This window comes from Battus philenor, unplaced genomic scaffold (assembly GCF_028537555.1).
Source record: "Battus philenor isolate CCGP_79_NKW_IND1 unplaced genomic scaffold, ilBatPhil1.0.hap1 SCAF_17, whole genome shotgun sequence".
NCBI lineage: Eukaryota > Metazoa > Arthropoda > Insecta > Lepidoptera > Papilionidae > Battus > Battus philenor.
This window is the reverse complement of record NW_027181679.1, coordinates 14052268-14075341: the sequence shown is the minus strand read 5'-3', so window position 1 is coordinate 14075341 and position 23074 is coordinate 14052268. Positions and strand designations below refer to the sequence as shown.

Sequence of the window (23074 nt, the reverse complement as noted above, 5' to 3'; positions counted from 1 at the left end):
TGTAGCTCGTATATAAATTATTTTATAACGACTCGGAACAAGTCATTCATTCATAATTTCTAACTGCAGGACGTCCGCTGCCGGACACAGGCTTTCTCTATATTTTCATTTTTGGCACGCGCGGCATGCATGACGGCAGGTTGGCGAAGGTAGTTTTTTTAATTGGTATCTCTAATATTTCCTAGAGAAGCTGCTGCCTGTGATCCGTAATATAATTGTTTCAATGTAAATGAAAAATAGACCGAATGATTTAATGCCGCTACTTGTCCTGTCAGGTTTCCAATTTCGTCTCGATCTCGACTGGGATTCCCATTTGGGTCTAAGAAGTTCGAGCAGCTAACAAATATATCAGTAATAACTAATAGCACAACTCTGCCGCCTTCTCGTCACGCATCCCGGCGCGCTGAACGAGCGCAGCGCCTACAGTTCGCGGAGCAGCCACAGGTGCAAGCGCTTCAGCAAGTTGTCGTGTCACCGCGCAGACAAATTAAATCAGTAGTTGCCCCGCGCCTGAATTAATGATTAATGTGACGCCGACGAGGCCGCGGCGCGAGGCCGTCGCGGGGAAAACATTTTAATTGCGCACTTAGCACTTAATTACCTTTCGAACGCCGGAGAGGCGGAGTCTGCTTCAAGTAAGGTCTACTTTCTAGGACAGAACTCTTCACAATTATTTTTGCTTTTAAACGAAAAAAATAAGTAAGATTTTATTTCTTTCATCAACGTCAACGTTTCAGCAAGTAAACAAACACGACTAGAAATTGGCCTCCTATATTTTCTTTATCCTAATAAAATAATATTATTCTGTGTTTTCCTTCTATCTTGCTGTGGATATATATGGATGCATCCTAGATACAACATGATTAAAACAACATATGATTTTGTACTCCTACTGTATCTTATGGTTTATTGGCTATGTATGAAGTGAGTAGTGGTAGTGTAGCGATATCCTTGAAAGAATGTTCTAACCCCTTCGTTGCGGCGTCTTCAAAAGGAAATTGTTAGAAAAATAACATCTCGATTTGGAACGTCATTGTCTATAAAACAGTAAGGTAAGACTGACACAGATGACGCCGTGGAGAGGCTTGTGCTTCGCGAAGGCTCCAAATCCAGAGGTTCCCCAGCATCCACCTAAATGATGGACGGTTCAAGCTCTGACAGAATTGTTCCAGAATCTACGCAGGCAAAGAGCTTCAGACAGGGAAAGATGGCGGGAACTGTGAAATACAATTGTTTTCCTGCCTATGACAAAATTATTGTTTATTTGCCGTATTTTTCTTTATAATCGTCTTCATCAGTCCTAAGTGCGATCACACATACACAATTTTATTAAGTTGTAGCTGCCATACAGAAAAAAACAGTATGTCAGGGTTCTAACTGAATTAAAATAGTAGTGTTGATACAGTTAGGGTAAAACAGGGTAATGGGGGTCACTTAAGCGAGAAATCAAATAAAAGTTAATTATAAAACAAAATATTTATTGCAACCGCCTTTAAATATAATATAACTAATATACTATCAATTGAGATCAGTTTCAATCACTTTGGCAATCAACTTTGAAAATTATTCAAGTTTAAAAAAAAAAACGGATTCGACTCCCATTGCACCGATATGAGGGTAATGGTGGTCACCCTGGGGGCAATCGGAGTCAATGAAAATCTAGCACAGATCACAGACATAACCTTGAGCTGAGTCCCACCCAGTGCATTCCGAGTGAGCCCATAGACCACATGAGGTAGATCTGAACCATATCTCATTGTTTCTGCCGAAATCGTTGCATACTGGGCACTTGTTTCCCACATCTTTTAGGTCATCATCCTCATCATGCTGGCACAAATCGTTAGTACCAACATCAGATACAGAGGTTTCATTCGATTCTTGAAGTATTTGACGCTTTACCTTTTCAGGAGTCTTCTTCACTACTTTATTTTTTTCCCTGACCTTTACCTTTCCATTTCTTATTTTCTTTCTGTGTTTCTCCTTTTTTCTTTTCTTTCTTATTTTCTTTTTCTACAAGGTTTTCTTACAATGGCGTTGAAGTTAAAAGTGTTGCATGTTGTTTTTTTCGGCATTGCCTTGTATTAATAATACGTGTCTTCTCTGGTAACTTGATTAAATCATGCAATGTAATTTGACTTGAAGTGCTAGGATCTGATGAGTTAATCGCAGACTGACTGTTTTGGTGTGCTCGGTACTATTGTGTGAAATTCTTTTGATGTGCTCGGAACTGGTGATTATGATTCTTTCGATATGTGATCATTCGTGGGAAATGGGAGTCACCCGACTCTCATTACCCACTTCTACACAAATTAGAAAAAAAAAATGAATTAAAATAAAACTGTAACATATTAACACGCTAAGAACTGCACATCACAATTTTGAATGTCTAACTAAGCACGTGTGAATGTCTTAATCGTATACTGCAAATTATTCGACATTTACCTTTTAATTTACATTGACGAAAAATTAGATCAGCGGAGCGAAAAAACAAAATACAGCCATATCTCAGAAGTGCGGGCGCCAACTGGTGCGAGACTTTCGAGGCAACGCCTGGGGGCCTGGGCAGGGTAGAGGGCCTCATTTACGAGTCGCTCTCGTGTACTGTTTTGTGGATATGTGGGTGATTCTCATTACCCACTGACTCTCATTACCCTACTCTCCCCTAAATCTCGTTTTGATACCGTTCGTGCTGAAGCGTCCGCTTTTTATTTATTTATTCAAATTATTTTCTGAGCGATTACTGAACGAGTCCGATTGTACAGAAACTGGACTCAATTCCATATTGAGCTCCACCATACACCATCCACCGACTTATCGAAACGTGGCCACGCGGCCACGAAGGTTCCAAAGGGGTCCTGGTTTGCGAAGTGATCACAACAAATTGACTGTTAGCATTTTTGTAATCATTTTCGCAAGCGCCCCTAATGCAGTAATCATAACAATTAATTATATAAAATGTAATGTAAATTAATCGTTTTGCTCTGTAGTAGGGTTTAATAATACGGCGCGCGGATTGAAGTCATGGCTGGCGCAATTACAAGCACAGTGATCACCTGCTGCGCCCAATCGCCACTGAAACGTCATTCAATAATAGCAAGGACGATCATAAGTCACATCGAGCGACCGAAACTTCTCCGAGTCATAAATTAAGAAATAATTTATTTCTTTTTAATTTTTCTATCACGAGAAAAGGTTACAGACCCGCTCACAAACATGTTATTGTAAGAAATAATTATTAGCTAATTAGATGCTTTCACTGAAAGCTTAACTTTAAGCACAATAGTAGCTATGTGAACGCATAGCGTGCCATTTGTCAAGGATGTTTTAAAGAATGAAAAGCTCGAGCGAAATAAGCCTGTACCCAAGTTAAAGGGGAACTTTATTAACTCACTTCCTGGCGACGCGCGGTAAGAAGGCATTGTGCTTAAAGTTAATTTTTGCAAGTACGAGTATAGTAAGAAACACGAAGAAAAATCTAAAAGAGTCCTATTTTAGACAATTCATGTGATGACAAGTAAGTACAATTAGGAACTAGTTGTTAGCACAGCCGCCCTCACACTGTGGAATTTCCTCGGGAGCGTATCAAGTGTTTGGACTAAACGTTTCTGATCCGCACAGCCCCAATGTGGAACGCTCTGCCGGCTTCCTTATTTCCTGAGATTTATGACCCAGGTCTCTTCTGGGTCAGAGTGAATAGGTACACGCTGAGTCTGCGTGCTGCATCTTCGACCACACCATTGCTTTCCCGGAGAGTCAAATGCGGTCAAGTAAATGATAAATAAATTAGGAGCAGCGGAATGGCCGTACTTGTATATCAAAGGTCAGGACACTTGAGAAAGGAGGTCTTGGATTGAACACGCGTATGGAATGAGGAGGTTCAGGCTGTTTTTTTTCTGAAGGAACGAATACCACGTAGGAGCGGCGTAGGATGAATATAGCCGGCGATAATAAACCGAAATGGCTTCCAGACAAGCCTCCGAAACAAATATGCAAAAGCAATCGCACAGACAACAATTTATCCACATCGAATCTTTTACCGAGAGCAGTGGACAAGTATTTAGACTCTGTGTTTGGCACTAATCGGTGTAACATAGCTCCTGAAGATGCCCCGTGGAGGGGTGAAACACGTGTTGAGTGATTTGGTATTGGCGGTTGTGTGATTCGCATTGTTTGCCGCATGCGCATTTATCAGCGGGCTGGTGGGCGGTGCATTTCATTGCACGACTACCACTGCATGTGCGGAAGTGGCTAAATATTGGTCCTTTTCTTACAGTGGACAAGTAGCGGGAGAGCCCAATTTGATAAAACCTGTAACCAATTGACCTCTCTCATAATTGACTCCTCATACTCTTACTCCTCCAACTGAAAACTGCAAAGGTTCCCAACGCGTACTGATCTGAGAAGAGCCTACAACAAAATCAGTTGGTTTTTGTGGTCGCTTTTATAATATTTTTAGTACAGTAGAGAGGCAATTCATCCCAAAGCTATTGCTTCAAAATTGTTTTTAACACATTTTTCAGCTGGCGTTAGAACCGGAGCTGTGTTCGTTGGTAAGCCCCGGGGCCGGTGTGCCCGCGGCGCCGGGGCACTCGCGCGCCGGGACACGCGCGCGACGGGACGGGATCGCCGTTATCAGTAATGGCATCGGCTCTGATAACGAGGAGTAGCCCGCCGGCCGGCCACATACTTGTGCAAACATTCGTGTGCAAACAAAATGTAACACACAAGCTCACTGTGCACAAACGTACACTTTTGTCTTAATAAAAGCGAAGCAAAAACGTGGGACTGCTACGCCAGCCTTAATGTTAATTAATTAACTTGCGCTGTGCTGTCGGGCCGCGAAAGTGGTCGCGCACGCCGCGCAGGCCGCGCTCGGGTACAACACTGAATTAGCATTTGTTCACTGTTATACGGCGCGATCGCTCGCACGAGAATTAATTATTCTCATTATAATTACGAATTACAAATCTAGTTTGAACTGTGAATAAAAACCTTGCTACGCTTCAGGTGTAAACTGTCTGTGTATAGACACCGCTGTTTCTGTCGCTAAACAGACTCCTCTAAGCAGCTCTGTATTTACGGGTGTAGACGATGTAATTATTGGATTAATAAGACATATCATCCTTAGAAAATCACAGTGCGGTTTCTATTGTACACAGACCGCAATTAGGATCGTGCTGTTACAAAAATATCGATTTCTATAAATTAGGATTATTTCGTGTACACTCACGTCGAAACTCCCGGCAGCGGGATGTTGTCCACAACGCACTGGTCAGCAACGGTGCCCGCTTCGATACCTGATGCGAGCTCACATAGTTACACGGAGCACGGCGCGCGCGCGACGTCCGAGCGGCCGCGGACACGAACGAACAGCACCAGCCAACACAATAAATAGCACGAGCACGCCGCGCCGACACCCGCGCAGCACTGCCGCGCGGCGCGCTCCCGCCAAACCACCGCCCAGCACAATGTGTAACAGGTTGGGGTAAAACGTTCCTTCACGTTTCAATTAAAAATTTAAAGGCGTATTTCTTCATCGTTTATTTACATTTTACTATAATATAAAAGTGCCATTATATTAGATGACTTATTGCCATTTTGTAGGCAGTGACATGATGCCGTTGCCGTCTGATTTTAGTACCACTGGTCTTGACTGTGTTCTTGAGAACTGCCTAAAGAACTCTGATGGCTGTGTGGCCGATGCATTATCATTTTTTTTCCAACTAAACGCTTTATTGTTATCAGTTGCTGGCGGTAGTGAGCCGATGCGATGGTTCTGTCCGGAGGTTCATAATAAACAGCGCCCATGCCAACATGCCGCCGCAAACGAAACATTATTGCTTCTTGACGTCGGTTCTGTCTCGGTCCTTAATGCCAGAACGATCTCCGACTACAACCGTTGAACACATTGCTGTCGTACGTGGTCCGGTTTTCATCACCAGTTATCAAAACAGGTGTAGGACACCACAGTTCCTCGGAGGTCACAAATTATTTCCGCGGTCTGGGTGACATTGGGTTCACTCATGTTGACAGAAAGAAGAACCAAAAAACGATGAAATAGCTCGAAGTAAAATGTCACTAACCTATTTTAGCTTAAATCCTTCTTAATGTGTCCAAAACAAGCCAGAGATAATACAACCAAAGAGATATTATTACAAGTTACATTGTGTGCGACTTCCGGAGATTTTTAAACTCATGTTTCATAAAAATCTCAAACCTTTATAACGGTTTTAAATCACCAATCAATATTTTGATAAAAAGCAAATATTTTAATTTGTATTTCATATCATTAGGACTGCCGCGGTTTATACCGCTAGCACAGCTGCTCCATTTGAGACCTAAGGTTATGATGAAACGAGATATATCATGTTAAAATAAGTTTTACTATTTAATGGAATCAGGCGTTACCTTGCGGAAGTCCATCCTAAGTAAGAAAAGGACCAATATTTAGCCACTTCCGCACAAACCAAAACTAAAAGCCAAACACTTTGTGTTTGGCACTAATCGGTGTACCATAACTCCTGAAGATGCCCCGTGGAGGGGTGAAACACGTGTTGAGTAATTTGGCGGTGGCAGTTGTGTGATTCGCGTTGTTTGCCGCATACGCATTTATCAGCGGGCTGACGGACGGTGCACTTTGTTGCACGACTACCACTGCATGTGCGGAAGTGGCTAAATATTGGTCCTTATCTTAAATAAGGCACGGGTTATGGATGTGGATATTCTCCGAGGTTGTACCAACTTCTTTTACCAGTTTTCCTTAAATTCACGGGAAATAAAATGAAAAACTTAATTTTTTGTGTTATGTTTTATTAAAGAATAAACTCCACGTACAACTTACTGTTCACAACATAATTTGGCGGCATTACAGGTAATTTATAACTCAAAGTATTACTAATTTTAATTGCTTTACTTATAAATATAGATTCATATCCAATTTAAATCTTAACGAAATCAAACTTACTTTTGTACTTCAATATTGCAACGTTTAAGTATAACAGGGAGTCAATATTTGAACAACTGAATAACAATTATTATTTCATTATAATCACTGTACCGATCACTTCTGTCCGACGCTCCCGCGCGCTGAAACACAATTTCTCTCTGCAGTGGACGCGGTTCAGCGCACGAAGCTCAACTTATATCTAAATCAGTCTGACTGTTCAACATCGAATGGTGAGTCATATCTCCTTCGACCTCACTAACAGACGGAACTGCTTTGGCTTCAGCAGAATCATTTTAAATGAGCAGCACTAAACAAAGACTCAACAAATCATTTACGGTGAATATGGATGAATAGACCTGCATTCATTAAGGCAACAATTGTGACCGTCACAAGCCCGGCTCTGAGCGCACGCTCACGTTTCATACATGTATGGATACATTAAGTCAACTATCACAATACTTTCATATTAACTTGACGTGGTTTAGCAACAATGAAAACATTACACAGAACCCCAATCTTTGACGGCACCGATGGAGTATATATTTGTAGTTTTATTGTCCGGCGGGCCTTGTGCCCGCCACTTTTGGAAATCAATTACGGCGATGAATGAGTTAATCAAAACTATATAGATTAATAAATCAGACGGTGCACGTTTCAAGAGAGGCGTGGCCTGTGCGTGTGCGCGAGTGGGGGGGGCGGGGCCGCTAGGCGGCGGTGTCGCAGTGCGCGTCGTGTATGTACTCGTAGGCGAGCTTGAGCGCGAAGTGGAAGCGCGGCTCGGCGGCGCGCTGCGCCAGGCTCGGGGCCGCCAGCAGCGCCGGCAGCGGCGGTAGCCACTGCCTCAGCTCACCGCCTACGCGACAACAAGTACATTTTCACTCCTGTTGGACTCTATTCATTGTTAAGAATTAAAAAATCACGCGGGAGAACAGTCCATCCGCGTCGTGATAAAAAAGGAAAAAAAATGCAATGATGACATTAAGTAACATTATTCATAAAATATTTCAATTAGATTCATTTATTTAAAAGACACCGTTTAGATAAATGAACATGTGTTGAAAAAAATAAATGAACATCAACAATGATGAGTAACATTTTAGTCGTAAACAAAGTGTTTTCATGTTAAGAAATGCAGTAAATCGCATCGCAGTAATACACATGCGCGTCCCATAGCGCGCCAAACAGGTGGCTGCTGTGGCTTTAAAGTTCTGAAGTAGAGACCACGTCCAATCACGAGGTGAACACACCATCTTGTTAAGATCGTCGGAAGACGTTGGATACAGGACGCTTCCTACCAATACAGGAAATCTATGGGGGAGCCCTACGTCCAGCAGTAGATGTTCAGCGACTGAAATAATAACACATACATGCATGTGTTAGTGCGCAAGTGAGAGTATATGTGTGCGTAATATTGAGTAAGCATGCGTGTATATGTAGGTGTACGCGCGCACCCATCAGGTGCACCAGGTCCGCGAGCCGGTACAGCAGCGTGCCGCGCAGCGCCTCCGCAGCAGCCTCCGACGCGAGCTCCTCCCACTCGTCGCGCTGCACGCACGCGCACCACACCTGCGCCACGACACTCGTTAAACTACATCGTCACAACACCCTCATGTCTACCACCCACCCGCACGTACCTACCACCCTGCGTAATGTGCGCAATAATATGATAAAATAAATAATGCACATAATAATAACATATCTTCTTAGCGTCAATTGGTACTACAATACGTTTGCGTTCACAATAATTAACGTCAAGATCCACAAATATCAAAAAGAAATATATTAAAAACAAGACTTTCAAAAGTTATAACAATTTCACTGCATATTAATAAGAATAAACTAGAGTATAATATATATAATTGTAATATAGCATGATATGACTTTTTGCACAATTATTACGTAAGTAGAGAATTCTTTTTATTAAGGCATTATCTAATTATTATAGACACTGCCTCGTCTATATTACGTATAATTACTAATACTTAACACGTAACATTTCAAATTTCCACGAGACGAGGGCAGATGATGTTTTCCCAAGGTTTCTACAAATCTGCTCTACGTAGCAACACAGACATAGGCGGCATGTCTATAATCAGCCCTTTCGTAACGTTTTTGCTTAAAAAAATTTATATTCAAATACATATTACCCTAATCGACATTCATAAGAAGAAAAAATAAGAGGACAAAGTTTTCTGCTGCTCATTACTATACATATATTACAAAAACCAGACGCCCTGACGATACCCCGGCGGTGTCTACCTGCAGCCTGAGGTGTTCTCGTTCCTCCGGATCCTCGATGAACTCCGTGAGGTCCAGCGCCTTCTTGAAGTCGTACTCCGTGAGGGACTTGCTCTCCGAGTCGATGTACAACTGCAATGAAATGCAATTGTCACAAACACAATTCAGCGAAATATTGTACCCGATGAAAACATCAACGTATTTACGTGTGCATACAAAGTGATTTCTATTATTCAACACAACAGCCTGTTCCTTTATAAAGTTCACAAAATCTCAACACATTTAAATGAAATTTTATTAAAAATGTTGGGTGTTTCACACTGCAACATGTGCTTATATTACAAATATTGTTTCTAATGATGTTTTCGCTGTTAGCCTGGAATGCTTTTACAGCTTCATCGGTGCTGAATTCACGGAACGTAGGGGTCGTGGACTTATCACGGTGGAGGTCAATGCGGATGAGAGAATGGTGAAGATTACCTGCAGCATGTGCGCAGGGTCCAGCAGCGGGCCGTCGTGGTGGGGGCGCAGCGCGGCGGGCAGCGCGGCCTGCTGCTCGCACAGGCCCAGCCGCCACTCGAGCGCGCGCCACGTCTCCTCGTCCGCCGTCTCCGCGGCCAGCAGGCACAGCTTGCCCAGCGACGCCGCCGTCTGCCGCACACAACGCATACGATGCGAATGACACACACAACACTGGGTTTGTTTTGCCAACTTAAGACCTAAAATGGTACATCGCATAAGGCAGCAGTTACTAACGCTGAGGTCCAACCCAACAAGACACGCTCTTATACTTGTAGACATGTTACATTAACCGCACTGTGAGTAAATGAAGCAGATGCAGTTGTTAAAACAGGAAGGTTTTGGAAAAATTGTACAATTTGCTGTAACTGAGATGAGATAAACTTTGAATGTCGGTAATTTATATTCAGGGTTCCCTGATAGAGACAAAATTTTAGATGCTAAATGTAATGATATACTAAAATATTACTTAGTATCAATACATAGGTGTACCAATGGTATTGTTAATTGTTATATATTTAGTAGAGCCGCAGCGCCAGGACACTGACCGTGGTGCGTTGCACGGGCGCGGCCGGGTCGGCGGCGAGCAGCGAGAGGGCGCTCGCGGCCGCGGCGGGCCGGCGCTGGCCCAGCTCGTGCAGCGCCAGCAGTTCGGCGCGCGCGCCCCCCGCCCCCGCCGCCGCGCCCCCCGCGCCCAGCCAGCGCGACAGCCGCTCGGGCACGCGCGCGCCCCCCTGCCGCACCAGCAGCGCGCGCCTGCCGCCCGGCCCCGACGCGAGCCACGCGAACGCGATCTCGGCCAGGCCCTGCAAATACACTTATTTATTTATGTCTTGTACGACCAACGTTAAGGATTACAATTATTTTACTTTTTATTTTAAAGATCTCTGAAAAATTATACACAAAAATAATTACAAATTGACATTGAAATGCAAAATAATGTGTGACTTAAAAGGAATAAGACATTATTTAAAACAAAATTTAAGAATAATTAATATTAAAATAAAAACAAAATGAGAGAATAACTTACTTCACATATCATGTACATCCCGATATTTTTATTACTGATTATCACATAACATTGTCGTAACTCTCGTGCAGGAAGGAAATCTCGCATGTAGAACGCTAAGGAGAGTGCGTGTTGGAATGACGACGCCCCTAGCATCGCGCGGAGAGGAAGCCCCGCTGCACGCGGCACTCACCTTACTCAACTAACTCACATGCCAATGTAACGAGTGTCTATTGTAAAACAACATCACAATATATACATTCTTATGTACAAAGTTTTAATTCTTCACCTGGTCCGCATACTTGTCGATGTAGGAATGCAGGCGTTCCATATCGTTGTCTTCCACGCACAGCTGCACCAGCAACTCAAAGTCCTGGAACTTCTCCGCCAGGGCCGCGGCACGCCGTGTTTGCCCCGCGTCCACTTTGATACAACATAAACACAAACAGTTTAGAATTCACGATTACCTTCAAATGTATGACGTATATATATATATATATATATATATATATATATATATATGTGGGTGCATTTTCGTAGTAATTTTTTTTAAATTGGTAAACTAGTTATTAGTCACTAACAGCTTCTTAGCTAAAGTAAACTAAAGTTCGCCTCAATGGCCGCTCCAGCGCTGCCCGCGTCCGGCAACTTCCCTGACCTTGGCTATCACTTCACTGGAGATCCACCTGGAGAGGGGCTCGCCCGCGCCACGTCTACCGGCTAGGCTGGTCGCTATTGGAGAACATTTTGGCCAACGGACATCGGTTGCACGGTGATGCGCCCGCTGTCAGTTGACACAGAGTAATGTGCATCAAAACTGTTCTGTCGTCGTACCGTATGGTTTGATGACGTCACGGCGCAGCGCCTGGTAGGCGGGGTCATGCGCGTGACTGTGCGCGAGTGCATCTGTCAGCAGCAGGTCTGCGAAGGCCGCGCCCGCCTCCAGCAGGCTCGAGCGCAACGTTGCGTCCGGGCATGCGCGCGCGCATTCGCTAACAATATAATCAACATTTTATACAAAAACTTTCTGCTATGGAAGTCTGATACTGAGATTGTTATCATTCCAGCTTTTAGACTTTCACTGCAAGGCATAAGCTTTCCCCAAAGATATCTGCGGGGGGATCGTCACGCTTGGCAGGACGCTGCTGTCTAATCTGTTTGCGTGTTTTAAACTTGTTTTATGTGAACAATGGTATTCTCTATGATTGATGCGCAGTGCTGATTATATAAGACTGCATCCCGGGAATCGAACCCGCGACCTATGCCATAAGTCTTAGTAATTGAATCCGGGCCACTGCAACTTAAGATTGTTATGGACATGATGAACTAGCCGCATAATATTTTCAACGTCCTGGAGTTTAACGAATAAAGCTTCTCGTCAATCTTTTACTCATGATACTTTGGATAAGCTATGTCAAAAACATACAACACTCAGGAGAAATTTGTTGCAGAGCCTTTGGACCCTCAGTGGTCCACAAAAGACTCGATAACATAAAAATTTAGGTTCACAATTTATGAGAAAGGATCCACGAAATATTCATTTGTTTTCTATAGCCAAACACTGGGCCGGAAGCTCAGCGACGGGCAGTTGTAGAAATTCGCATAATCCTTATACAGTACAAGGTGTCGAGACTTTGAAGGTATTATAGGAATAATTTACGATATTTGGGAATTTGGTACAAAGGCATTTCACACAGGAACCAGCTAAATTTTGAAAGTGGTTTTTGAAATAGTCTGTGAACCTTAGCTCTAGAATCAACACAAAAATGTTTTACTGGGTATATCCAGAGGTCGCCCAGTTTGGAGATGGATGAATAGGGTGAGTAACTATGTGCTTCGAAGAGAGAGAGAGATGAGATAGAATTTAAAAACGAAAGAATAGGAAACGACGTACGTGGTGGCGCGCGTGTGCAGCTGCAGAAGCGCGGGCTGCAGCGAGGGGTCGCCGAGGGTCGCGGGAGGCGGAGGGCCGCCGGTCGCCACCCACTGCGCGCGCCACGCGTGCACCTCGCCCAGCACGCTCTGCACACACATCACCGACATCACAAATGCTGCACATTCTCAAGTCTTTATTGTTGTAACAGAATAATATACATTAATATTTCACAACTTGAATGCAAGTCTTATTCAGATCGAGCAAGTTGTTTACATTATGTGGACATAATGGTTAAACTCAAAACTATATAATTTCAATTACGACCACAAGTATTTAAACCAAAAAAAAAAATAACCACGTAAATTTGATTCAGTTCATTTGCGTTGCAGTGGTGATTTCTTATTGTCCCCTAGTAGCCGTTACATTCGAAGGTACACTTTTAAATGATCACTGATTGATTTTTAAACGGTTTTATTTAGTTCGACCCGTATGGAATTTGTTTATTCTTTGGGGTCAAAATTAAAAATTGAAATTTAAGCACCTTCCCGTTGCCAGATTGATCTGAAATTTGGTACACACATTTAATTTAGATGACAATACAATATAATAAAATCAATAACATTATAAATCTAAGATGGCCGCCGATACAAAATGGCGGATTACATATTTTTCCTTAACCCCCTCAATATGGGTATCAAATGAAAGGGCTACACTAGTAAAACACGACGATTATGTCAAAATTTAAAATTAAAGATGGACGCCGTTCCAATATGGCGGACTAGGTACATATTTTTCCACAACCACCACAATATGGGTATCAAAAACCCGTTTAACTTAAAAGTTTTTTAAATGTATTTATTTAATTAAGCGATGCTTAGACTGACCGGCAAGCGCAGCGTACGATGTACGCTCACAAGTTCGACCAAAGAACCATCTTAAGATGGAAGACGCTCGACGCAGACCTTTGTGGTGACGTCGGGCTGCAGTTATAGGAATTTTATGTTATACAGAAGGCTATTTTAGCAATATAGTACTGTCGTTGTGTACTGTAAGGATGCGACTCACGGTGAGCAGCTGCAGTGCGGCGGCGGCGTGCGCAGCTGCGGCACGCGCGTCCGCGGCGGGCGGCGGCGCGCGCGCGACTGCCCGCAGCAGACGCTGCGCGCGCGACACGCGCCGGAACACCACGTCGGCCGCCGACAGCGCGCCCGCGCGCAGCGCCGCCGCCTCCTCCTCTTCCGCGCACGCTTCCTGCGTGCGCCAGCCGCCGCGCCACTCGGCGCCCTCAGCCCGCTCCGCCTCGCCCGACACCTGCACCGAACAGACTGATATAAACCACTGATAATTCCAGCTGCACCAGGTTACAGGTGGCAAAGCGCTGGATGCGCTTAGCCCACGCTTTTATGCAGTATTAACCAAGCCTTAAGTTGAAATTGGTAGATCGACCAGCTGTTTACGCACTTAGGGGGACGGTCCGTGAAGTGATGGAGGGGCAAGGCACGAACGCGGAAATCCTCAACGCGAGGTCTCTTGGACTCTTTATTTGAATCACGAACCTGAGGCCGCTTAAAATTACGAGTACAATCAGTTATTATTGTCCGAAGAAACTACAGCAACTTTAGTATCGTTAAAAATTAAATAAAAGCAAATTGTGTTTGTTCATTCTACACATTAGTTGTACGTTTGAAATTCATCTTTTCAAACATTTATAAATATTTGAAGCAGTATATTCGGTGGCAGGCTACCTGCTGCACGGCCGCGTCCACGAGCGTTGCACCCTCTTCCTGCAGACGGCGCAGAGCGCGCGCCGCTGCCAGCCGCTCGCCGTAGGCGCCCAGCAGCTGCTGCGTGCTGATCACGCCGTCACCGGACTCTGAACAACAAATACCTTAATAGTGACTTCGTGTGCGGTAAACGGACCAGAAAAAAATTAAGCTCTTAGAACAGAACCAGAGACAGAAAACATTACTAAAAAGCCCATCCGAGACCGGATTAAAATTAAGACCAATACCTCAACACTAACCTAGCAATGAGATTTAGGTGATAGTGTCAACATTGTCCGTAGATAATCACATTACTTTGTCAAATTAGTGGTTATAAGGAAAATAAACCAGATAAAACTGTATAGGTGGTCACCCACTCGCTGGTCTCAACTCTTTATTATCACTGCCCTCGGGATAATATTCTAATAGTATAGAAAGAGCATGCCGTCGATTTTAGGTTGGCGTTCTAAAACACACGCGACGCGCGGATTTAATTTAAGATTCTGCTGCTGAAACTGTAACAAGACTATTAAAGAGACACAAGCAGCTATAGCGATGTTAATAATTTTGTTAACAACGCCTGCTTATGTTTACAAGAGAAATAATATTAAATATATGCAATACATATTATAAATGAAACTTTAATAAGTGTACACTCTTGCGGGGCTCCTAAATATATAATTGGCCTTAATTATTTTTACAAAATGCGAAAATCTGGATAATATGAAACATCAGTTTATCTGGGTTGAGAACATGAAAAGTCGACAGATGGCGCTGTGTGTGGCATGATGAAAATCACCATCATTAACACATCAGCCGATAGAGCTCTGCTGCAGAGCATAGATTTTTTGCGCAGCCCGCATCCAGCGACTTCCTGCAACTTTAACTATGTTGTAGGTTCACATAGTAAAGGCTTATCTACGCCACCTCTACCGGCTCGTAGGCGCCGTGCGAGAACCTTGCAAGGAGATGTGTTCCGCTGACTGCCACTACAAACGAGAATGTTTCGAGCTACGTCGGTGACTATGGTTCTTCTTGGGATGTCCACGTTTTTTGTTTGTTATACAGGAGGTAAGTGTCGAGAATGACCTCTGGTGACGTAGCCCAGACGGCGCCACAGACCGTGCGCGCGCAGGAAGTCGAGGAAGAGCGCCAGGGCGCGCGCCTTGTCGCGCAATTGTGCCGGCAGCTGTAGTGCGGCCGAAGCGCCGAGCGCGGCGGCGGGGCGCGGGGCCGCGCGGCGCCAGCGCGGGTCGCCGGCCGGCGCGTCGTCCAGCAGCTCGCGCGCCGCGCCGCACACGCACGCGTCAAGCGCAGAGTCCACGCCGCCGCCCACGCCGCCCCCACCCACACCGAACTCCTCCGCCACGATGCGCGCCGCGGCCGCATCGCGTCTCAGGTGGAACAGGAATGCGGTCTTTAGCTTGCTGCGCGGGTCCGTCGCCAGCGCCTCCATCTGCAACATTTATTGGAAACTCCTTCACTTCAGTGTCTGGCCCGCACCACAGCGCGTCAGACTTGTTATTCCAGAAACCACAAATCAAAAACACTGCCTCGACGCCCTGCAGTCGCGTTGACCTGGTTAGTTCTTATGAAACCCTAAAGATGACCACTGGCCCCCATGACTCACCTTAACCACACAATTAATTAAGTTGTATAAAATACTAATCCGTTATTAACACATTCTTTAAATAACATATGAAACGTAAAAAAATTCGACTTTGTTTATTCCTGCGCTGACCAAAGCGTTTGACTTCGGGATGAATCCTTTTACTTTGATATTTATCCCCTCCTACATCAGAGGCCAAAATAAAATCCGTCACTTATTGGTATATTTACGTGTATACAATCTATGTTCTTATTACTAAACATAATAAGTGAAGTACTTATTATGTTCATATGATATTTACCCCCCAAAGAGTAACTCTGTCTCATAGTCACATAAGGCCTTAAGTCCACCATTGCGCAGTGTATAAAAAGTTTAAATAAATAAACTGACAATTATTGAACTGCAACAATCCGATCATGTCAGTCGTAAGCCAGTTAGTGCAGCGAGTACAAAGTGTATAAAGGAGCGCGCAGGTGTACTCACCTCGTTGGGATCAATTTCGTACATGGACAGGTTGCCGTCGTACATGTCGGAGGGCGTGGGCGAGCTGACCGCGCCGTCGCACACCGGCCTGCAGCGTACAACAATATTCTGCATTCTTTTTAATGGGACTTATACTGCTGTCCAAATCTCTTTTAAATTGGGGTTTCTACTGCATTAAATTTTACTATCGCTGTATAGCAGTGCATAAAGCCAAGTAGTTGCCTTTTTCCACGTGCTGACGACTTGTTTGAAAGTGTGAATTCTACACTGTGATAACACATTATTCCATAGAGCAGTGCGTGTGATGGTGTAGGAAGGAGAGAGGGAGAGTGTGCGTGCGAACTCACAGTACGGGCGCGCGCGGCGTGCAGAGCGCGAGCACGCCGTGCTTGCGGCTGAACACGAGCGGCACGCCGTCGCACAGCGCCGCGCCCAGCACGCGGTCGCCCTCCGCCGCCAGCTCGATGCACTCCACCTTCTCGTTGGAGTTCGTGCCTGCACAACGCAAATGATAAACATAATAATAATTTACAAATACTTCAGTTTAAACATGATCCACAAGCAACTGCATGTGGGTCTATGTTGACAAAACAATGAGGATTCACGGCTCGCAAGGTTGATTCATGTAAATTTATCTGCTCTCGATAGTGAATTATTAAAAATATTAAAATATTGCTGTAGGCCGCGTCCAAAGCTCGCCATCGGGACATCGCATCCAGGGACATCCCGTAAACTTGACTATGTCTTCGGTCTACCGAGTAGGAGTCTTACCCACGACGAGCATGACCAATTAATTTCCTAATTTTATTAACGCTTCATTTACTCTACTAGTAGTAGGATTATTTGAGTGTTAGAGAAATTAAAAAAAGAGATAACAGAGACAATGAGAGTTATTGATGGGAAGGTGTTGTGTGACCTGGCACGAGCGCGACGTAGGCGGGCGTGTAGAGCAGCGGGCGCGCGCGCAGCGGCAGGCAGCGCGGCGGCGCGAGCACGTCGTCGCGGGGCGCGCGCAGCGGCTGCAGCGACGCCACGCGCGGGTTGTGCGCGTGCTGCACGTCGATGTTCACTGCAAGCGCACACACGCACTTAGTCATCCTGTACTTTAAAGATGTCAAATATTCTCGATCACAAAACGCACGGTTACCGCCGAGTAGATTCATTACACGGAGACGAGAACGAGGTTTTTATTATTGTCTAAGCTTAAAATGTAAAAACAAGTTGTACAGGAAATATATTGCAATAGCACTAACAGAGGGGACCATTGCTCAGATGCACAGTGACCCACTGCAATAATAAAGCACGCCGTTCCTGGAGTATCAAGTAAGTAAGTTACATTTACTTGTAAACAAAACTCATCAACACACATTTAAAACTACACAGCGCTGCTAGGAAGTAACACAATGACAGATGTGTGATATTTATGGCTGGACATTTCTAGTAGTAAATCAATACGAATCGGGATTTTATGTTTAAGAAACATGACAAAAAAATAATAATTTTCGTGTGCTAAAGCAGTATTACACTATACAAACAATTTTCAATATGGCACCGAGATTGGACAACTGGGCAGCATTGAACGAATCAATAACATATTGTATAACAAGTAAGAACATACTTTTTGGATATTGTATTTTTTGCTTGAGAAATTGCACCGAGTACAGCATCGTCATCATTTTAGTTGTCCACTGCTGAACATGGCCTCCGCCATAGATTTCCAGTAGGAACAATTAGTAAAGGCATGGGCCCAACACATACTTATATTCAACTAACTTTAACAAGGTACCACAGACTATAAGACTTCTATACCATAGACTGAAGATGTTCTCTCATGTAACTGCAGGTTTCTTTGTACTAAATATTTCCTACCATCCTAAGATACCTCCCATCCTACAGGAGGAGGACACGACTGTGCTTCCTTCCTGCTTCAATTTTCTTGATGTTTGTCATTGGCACTTAAAAAGTTTTTTTTGGTCATGGTCAAGGTGCATAGTATCAGACTGGCTGCTCACCGATCGCGTATCTCTTCTCCGGCGACCTGGCCACGTTCACGGCCGCTATGAGCAGCATCAGGCTGTGCGGCCCGCTCGCGTGCACGTCCAGCGCCATTATTTCTAGACTGTTTAAGTCAACTGCGAACAATAAAAACACATTATGCATATGATCTATCTTGACTGCCTCTTGTAAATAGGATTTATTTATTAATTCACACTATTATTCACTTTTGTTCATATATAGTGATAACTCGTGGAGTCATGGGAGGAATACCGTTGACATCCCACAAATTAAAATAAAGCTTTAAGCTTTATGAACACTTCCTTATCCGAGAATAGTTTACAACAAACTATGTTTATCCATATTTAACTTAATAACATACATATATATATATATAGGAACAGGCAATTATTTAAATATTACATCATTACAAACATAAGGTTGCGAATAAGAGAGATTGCTTCAGTTTACTGCGCAAGTGAAAATTGTTAACCTAATTAAAATATTTGAACAGAACAAAGACGTTTGTAATTTTTAAGGGTATCCGGGAGGTTCTTACATTTAATAAGTCTACTATATGACTGCATATATATCATCATTATGTCAGCCGACAGACGCCTACTGTAAGGACCAGGACTTGCGCTGCCCGTTTCTAACGACTTCCTGCGACCTTGCCATTATCTTCAGTCCATCTAATAGGGAGCGTACTCAAGCCGCGTCTACTGGCTCCTGGTCCGTTGCCAGTACTAATATCTTATTATTTTAAAATGTATGACGATATATGCTGGTACACTTGAATAATTGACAATGAACTAGCGATATTTACATTTTATGAATAGTGTACATCAATCACCATCCAGGGATGTTACTCCGACGGAGTACATTGCAGTAGCGAAAGTGTTAATAAATAAATATAGGTATGTGTGTGGGCAGTACGTTGCGGTGCGAGGTGTGTGAGGTGCGGAAGGTGCGCGCGCGAGTGTGCGTCGGCCAGCGCGCGCCGCAGGTGGTGCTCGTGTAGCTCGGCGCCGCGCCACAGTTGCAGCAGCGGCCCGCCCGCCACCAGCGCCACGCACTCCTCCGCCTCGCCCCCGCCGCCCAGCACCACCACGCCCACCAGTTTCTGCAAGGAACATAGACATCCCGTATCAAAATATTACCACAACAAGACATTGCAACTGGGCACAAGGTGACAAAGTATATGACATATGTATAGATCATTACAGAAGGACATATATTGACAAACCCGTTAGACATGACAATACTGTCAGTGATAACCACCACACACAGTAATTAATATCCTAACCATCAAGAGTCAAAAATTTGATGCACCCACTTTGTGCTTTACAACCCATAACTTTAAGAGAAAGCTTAACACTCTGCAGGCAATTACAAGACTGGTGTACACATTACCGTGTCAACGTGAGCGGGCATGGATCCAAAGAACAGCAAAGAGACGCGTCGCCCGATGCCGCCCAGCCAACCGCTCGGCGGCCGCAATGTCCTGCAGGTCACTGTTGGCCGACCATCTACAAACAAATTGGTATAGAATATGGTATCAAAAAAAATTTTCTAATAAAGAAATTTACATTTTATTACAGGTCATGCAATTCTGCGGCCGAAATTAGCTCTTAATTACACAGATGATACATTGTTATTTAGATAGCGTTCTTATGAACCAATTTACAAATGATCAAATACAAGTTATCCTCACAGGCGATCTTTAAGAATGCATTGGAGGAATCTACCCCTAATCATCCCTGCTGAAGTGTTGAGCTTCTCCCAATCCTTACACTTTCGAAAATTGTAGTAATGTTAACCAAGCAATGATCAAGTGGAAGGTAAATCATCTCAGATGCCCTTGAGTCAGACAAAAAATAATTTTAAGTTAAAGCTTATATTAGTTAAGAATTTTATTAAATAAAAAAAATGTGCAATGCATAAACACTTCAATACAATGGAACGGAAGATAAACCATACCTACGAGTAATCATATTCAGAATTTGATTAGGATTAGCCTGCACTTTGCCGAGTAGGGGAGTATTTTTATGCAAAATTGCATAAAATTACATCTGCTTGGTTAGACAGTTTTGATGCACTACAGTACCTGAGGCAGACCCACCAAAATACTAAAGCCACTACTACATTAGATAAGTAGTACATTAACATAGCTATTTTATAAGAGAAGACATTACCTGACACAGTAGGTGTAAGTAAGACCACAGTGCATGTGGTGGTTGCGAGTACTAGACCACTCTTGGTTGGTTCCCCAAGCTGTTCACACTCCTGCCCCGCCAGTTCAGCTGACACATCAACATAGACTCCTTCCTGCCCCACACAAGGCCAGTAGCGCACAACTCCTTCGGGTGACACGCCAATGCAAGATGGAAGCTGCATGGATATAAAGTATTTTAGTGATTTGTTTTTATTCTACTATTTTTAATGACATAACATATACATTCATAATATTTATTGCACTTAACTAATGCTGTCTCTCACAGTTGAATTTAATAAAAAAAAAATCAGGATGGCCAACATAAATAAATATATACAATGAGATGATTTTACAAATATTACAAACTATACTGTGATGCATAGCAGTTACAATAAGGTAATGTTTGCAGTATACAAGGCCAAGTTTTACAAACAGGTAAACTCCTACCTTTCTTAACAACTACTTAACAATTGTTTGTTAACATCTTTTCCTTAAACTATAGCATCCCTGTATGTATAGACTAAATGCTATCATTCCCCCTTCACTAATTAGCAATGTCACTTAAAAAACTGATTCATGGCACATAGCCTATATAATAGTGCCTGTAGCCTGTATAATTAAGTAATATTAGTAAAGCTCCAAAGCTTTAAAAGAACACCCCCTCTGCAATAGTTCTTACCTGGGCATCATCTTCATAAAACAACACAACAAGTTCAGCCTTGTGTGCTAAATCTGTTTGAGGTAGTGTCAGTTCACGGGCCACTGCTGCGAGTCCTGGCTGGCACGGCCATGTTAGCAGCCTCCTCCCTGCCACCACCCAGCACCAGCCACAGGAGGACATCCGGGCACTAACATCTCCACTAGCTGTGTATGGTTAAATTTTTCCAATAAGCAAGACCATAATACATAGCCATTGGTGTAAAAAGGTTAGGAGGTATTCCTGGCTATCTGAATATCAATATATTTCAGTCATATATTCAAACCCGCTGAATCAACACAGATTATTAGGACAAATTAGGACAATACTGTAATAAATATTAACCTGAACAGATAGACTAAGTATTTTCACCAATACAATCATGATGCCCAAACTTATAGATTTATTGAAAGGATTTATTTTGAGGACTACATCTCATTGTTTCTCTAATTTATTTAAATAAAGTAGACATAAAACATACATATAAATTCAAAAAAGGCATTGTCCAATAAGACTTACCAAATGTAAGTGCTTCAGTGACCATGACTGGTAATGGTAGTCCATAAGTCTCCAGTGTGAGCATGGGGGTTTTATAGATCACATCTCCTGTCTGTTGCCCGCCGGTAGATTGACCGTAGTTACTGTGTATTGAATAAAAAAATAAGTTAGTGCTCATTTTCAACAATTAAAACATCTTCCTTTTTTCAAAATTAAATGGACATCCGTAAAAGTTATATAAAATAAAACACCTTGCGTCATTTGTGAGTGTATAACAGAGTTATTGTTTGGTTAATTATTTATTAAAAATTTAAGGTTAAATACGCAAAAATAATAGTTACCTTTGCGGTTTTTTGGCAGACGAAAGTCCTATAGCTCTTCTACCAGTTATTGATTGTTTAACCCTGGGGGAGAAGGGGCTTCTCATGCCGCCCGTGTTATTGAAATCCATTTTCAATCTAACAATTTCAAACTAAACAATTCTAACTTGAATTATTTTACTGAACAAAACGAATCTAGCCGTTAGCCGACAGCTTTTAACTGTTGGACATGACATTGACAGCTCCGTACCATACAGACAAAATACATGTTTAGTAACTAAATTCTCATTCTAAAGCAAGGCAAAATGAAATACGGCTAGAGATTTTAGGAAGAAAGAAAAGATTATTGTATATTAATTAAACGAGTGTTCTTTCAATTGCATTTTTCTAAATAAATGAAAGGATTTTAGCGTGTAAATATATATTACACGTTAAAACTTTTTAAAAAGGTGTGCGAGTAATAACTTACGTATAAAAATTGTATCCTTAAAAAGTCTGTATGTATGTAATGTATTTACATTATTTTTAAATAAATTTAATAATTATTTTAATTAACGCTTTGGAAATATATTTACTCGCCTGGTAGTCTTTATCAATGGTGAGGATATGTTATTAAAATTATTGCAGTTATTTAATTTTATTTGTCTTTATGCAGACCATATAACAATTTGCATCATAGGAATTTTTGTTACAAGTAATTGCGATCCACATTGTTAAATGAACGATAATGTTGAATCCAGAAAAAAATGTGGTTACAGAGTAAATGGTAGAGGAAAAAAAATACCTCTGACAAACGGATTCACAACAGATCCAGTCACTAAAAATTTAGGGGTAGCTAGTTTTTGAATTATAAAGGGATTCTATGACGAAGAGATATGAAATCTCCTACGCTTTTTTTTTACATTA

At 42.8% G+C, this 23074-nt stretch overlaps 1 protein-coding gene across 1 annotated transcript; it reads right to left on the bottom strand.

The window, feature by feature from the left end:
• Positions 1 to 7363: 7363 nt before the first annotated feature.
• On the bottom strand, positions 7364 to 22376 carry Nup133 (nuclear pore complex protein Nup133). The gene is made up of 21 exons (XM_068763304.1): positions 22190 to 22376; positions 21870 to 21991; positions 21333 to 21517; positions 20634 to 20829; positions 19852 to 19967; positions 19375 to 19561; positions 18456 to 18575; positions 17360 to 17512; positions 16791 to 16938; positions 16444 to 16531; positions 15441 to 15807; positions 14334 to 14461; positions 13654 to 13899; positions 12607 to 12734; positions 11547 to 11704; positions 11002 to 11135; positions 10252 to 10509; positions 9665 to 9835; positions 9206 to 9316; positions 8398 to 8512; positions 7364 to 7799 (listed from the first exon to the last, which is right to left on the bottom strand). The coding sequence occupies exons 1-21, from the start codon at positions 22297 to 22299 to the stop codon at positions 7651 to 7653; spliced, it is 3390 nt and encodes a 1129-aa protein (XP_068619405.1). The 5' UTR covers positions 22300 to 22376; the 3' UTR covers positions 7364 to 7650.
• Positions 22377 to 23074: the final 698 nt, after the last annotated feature.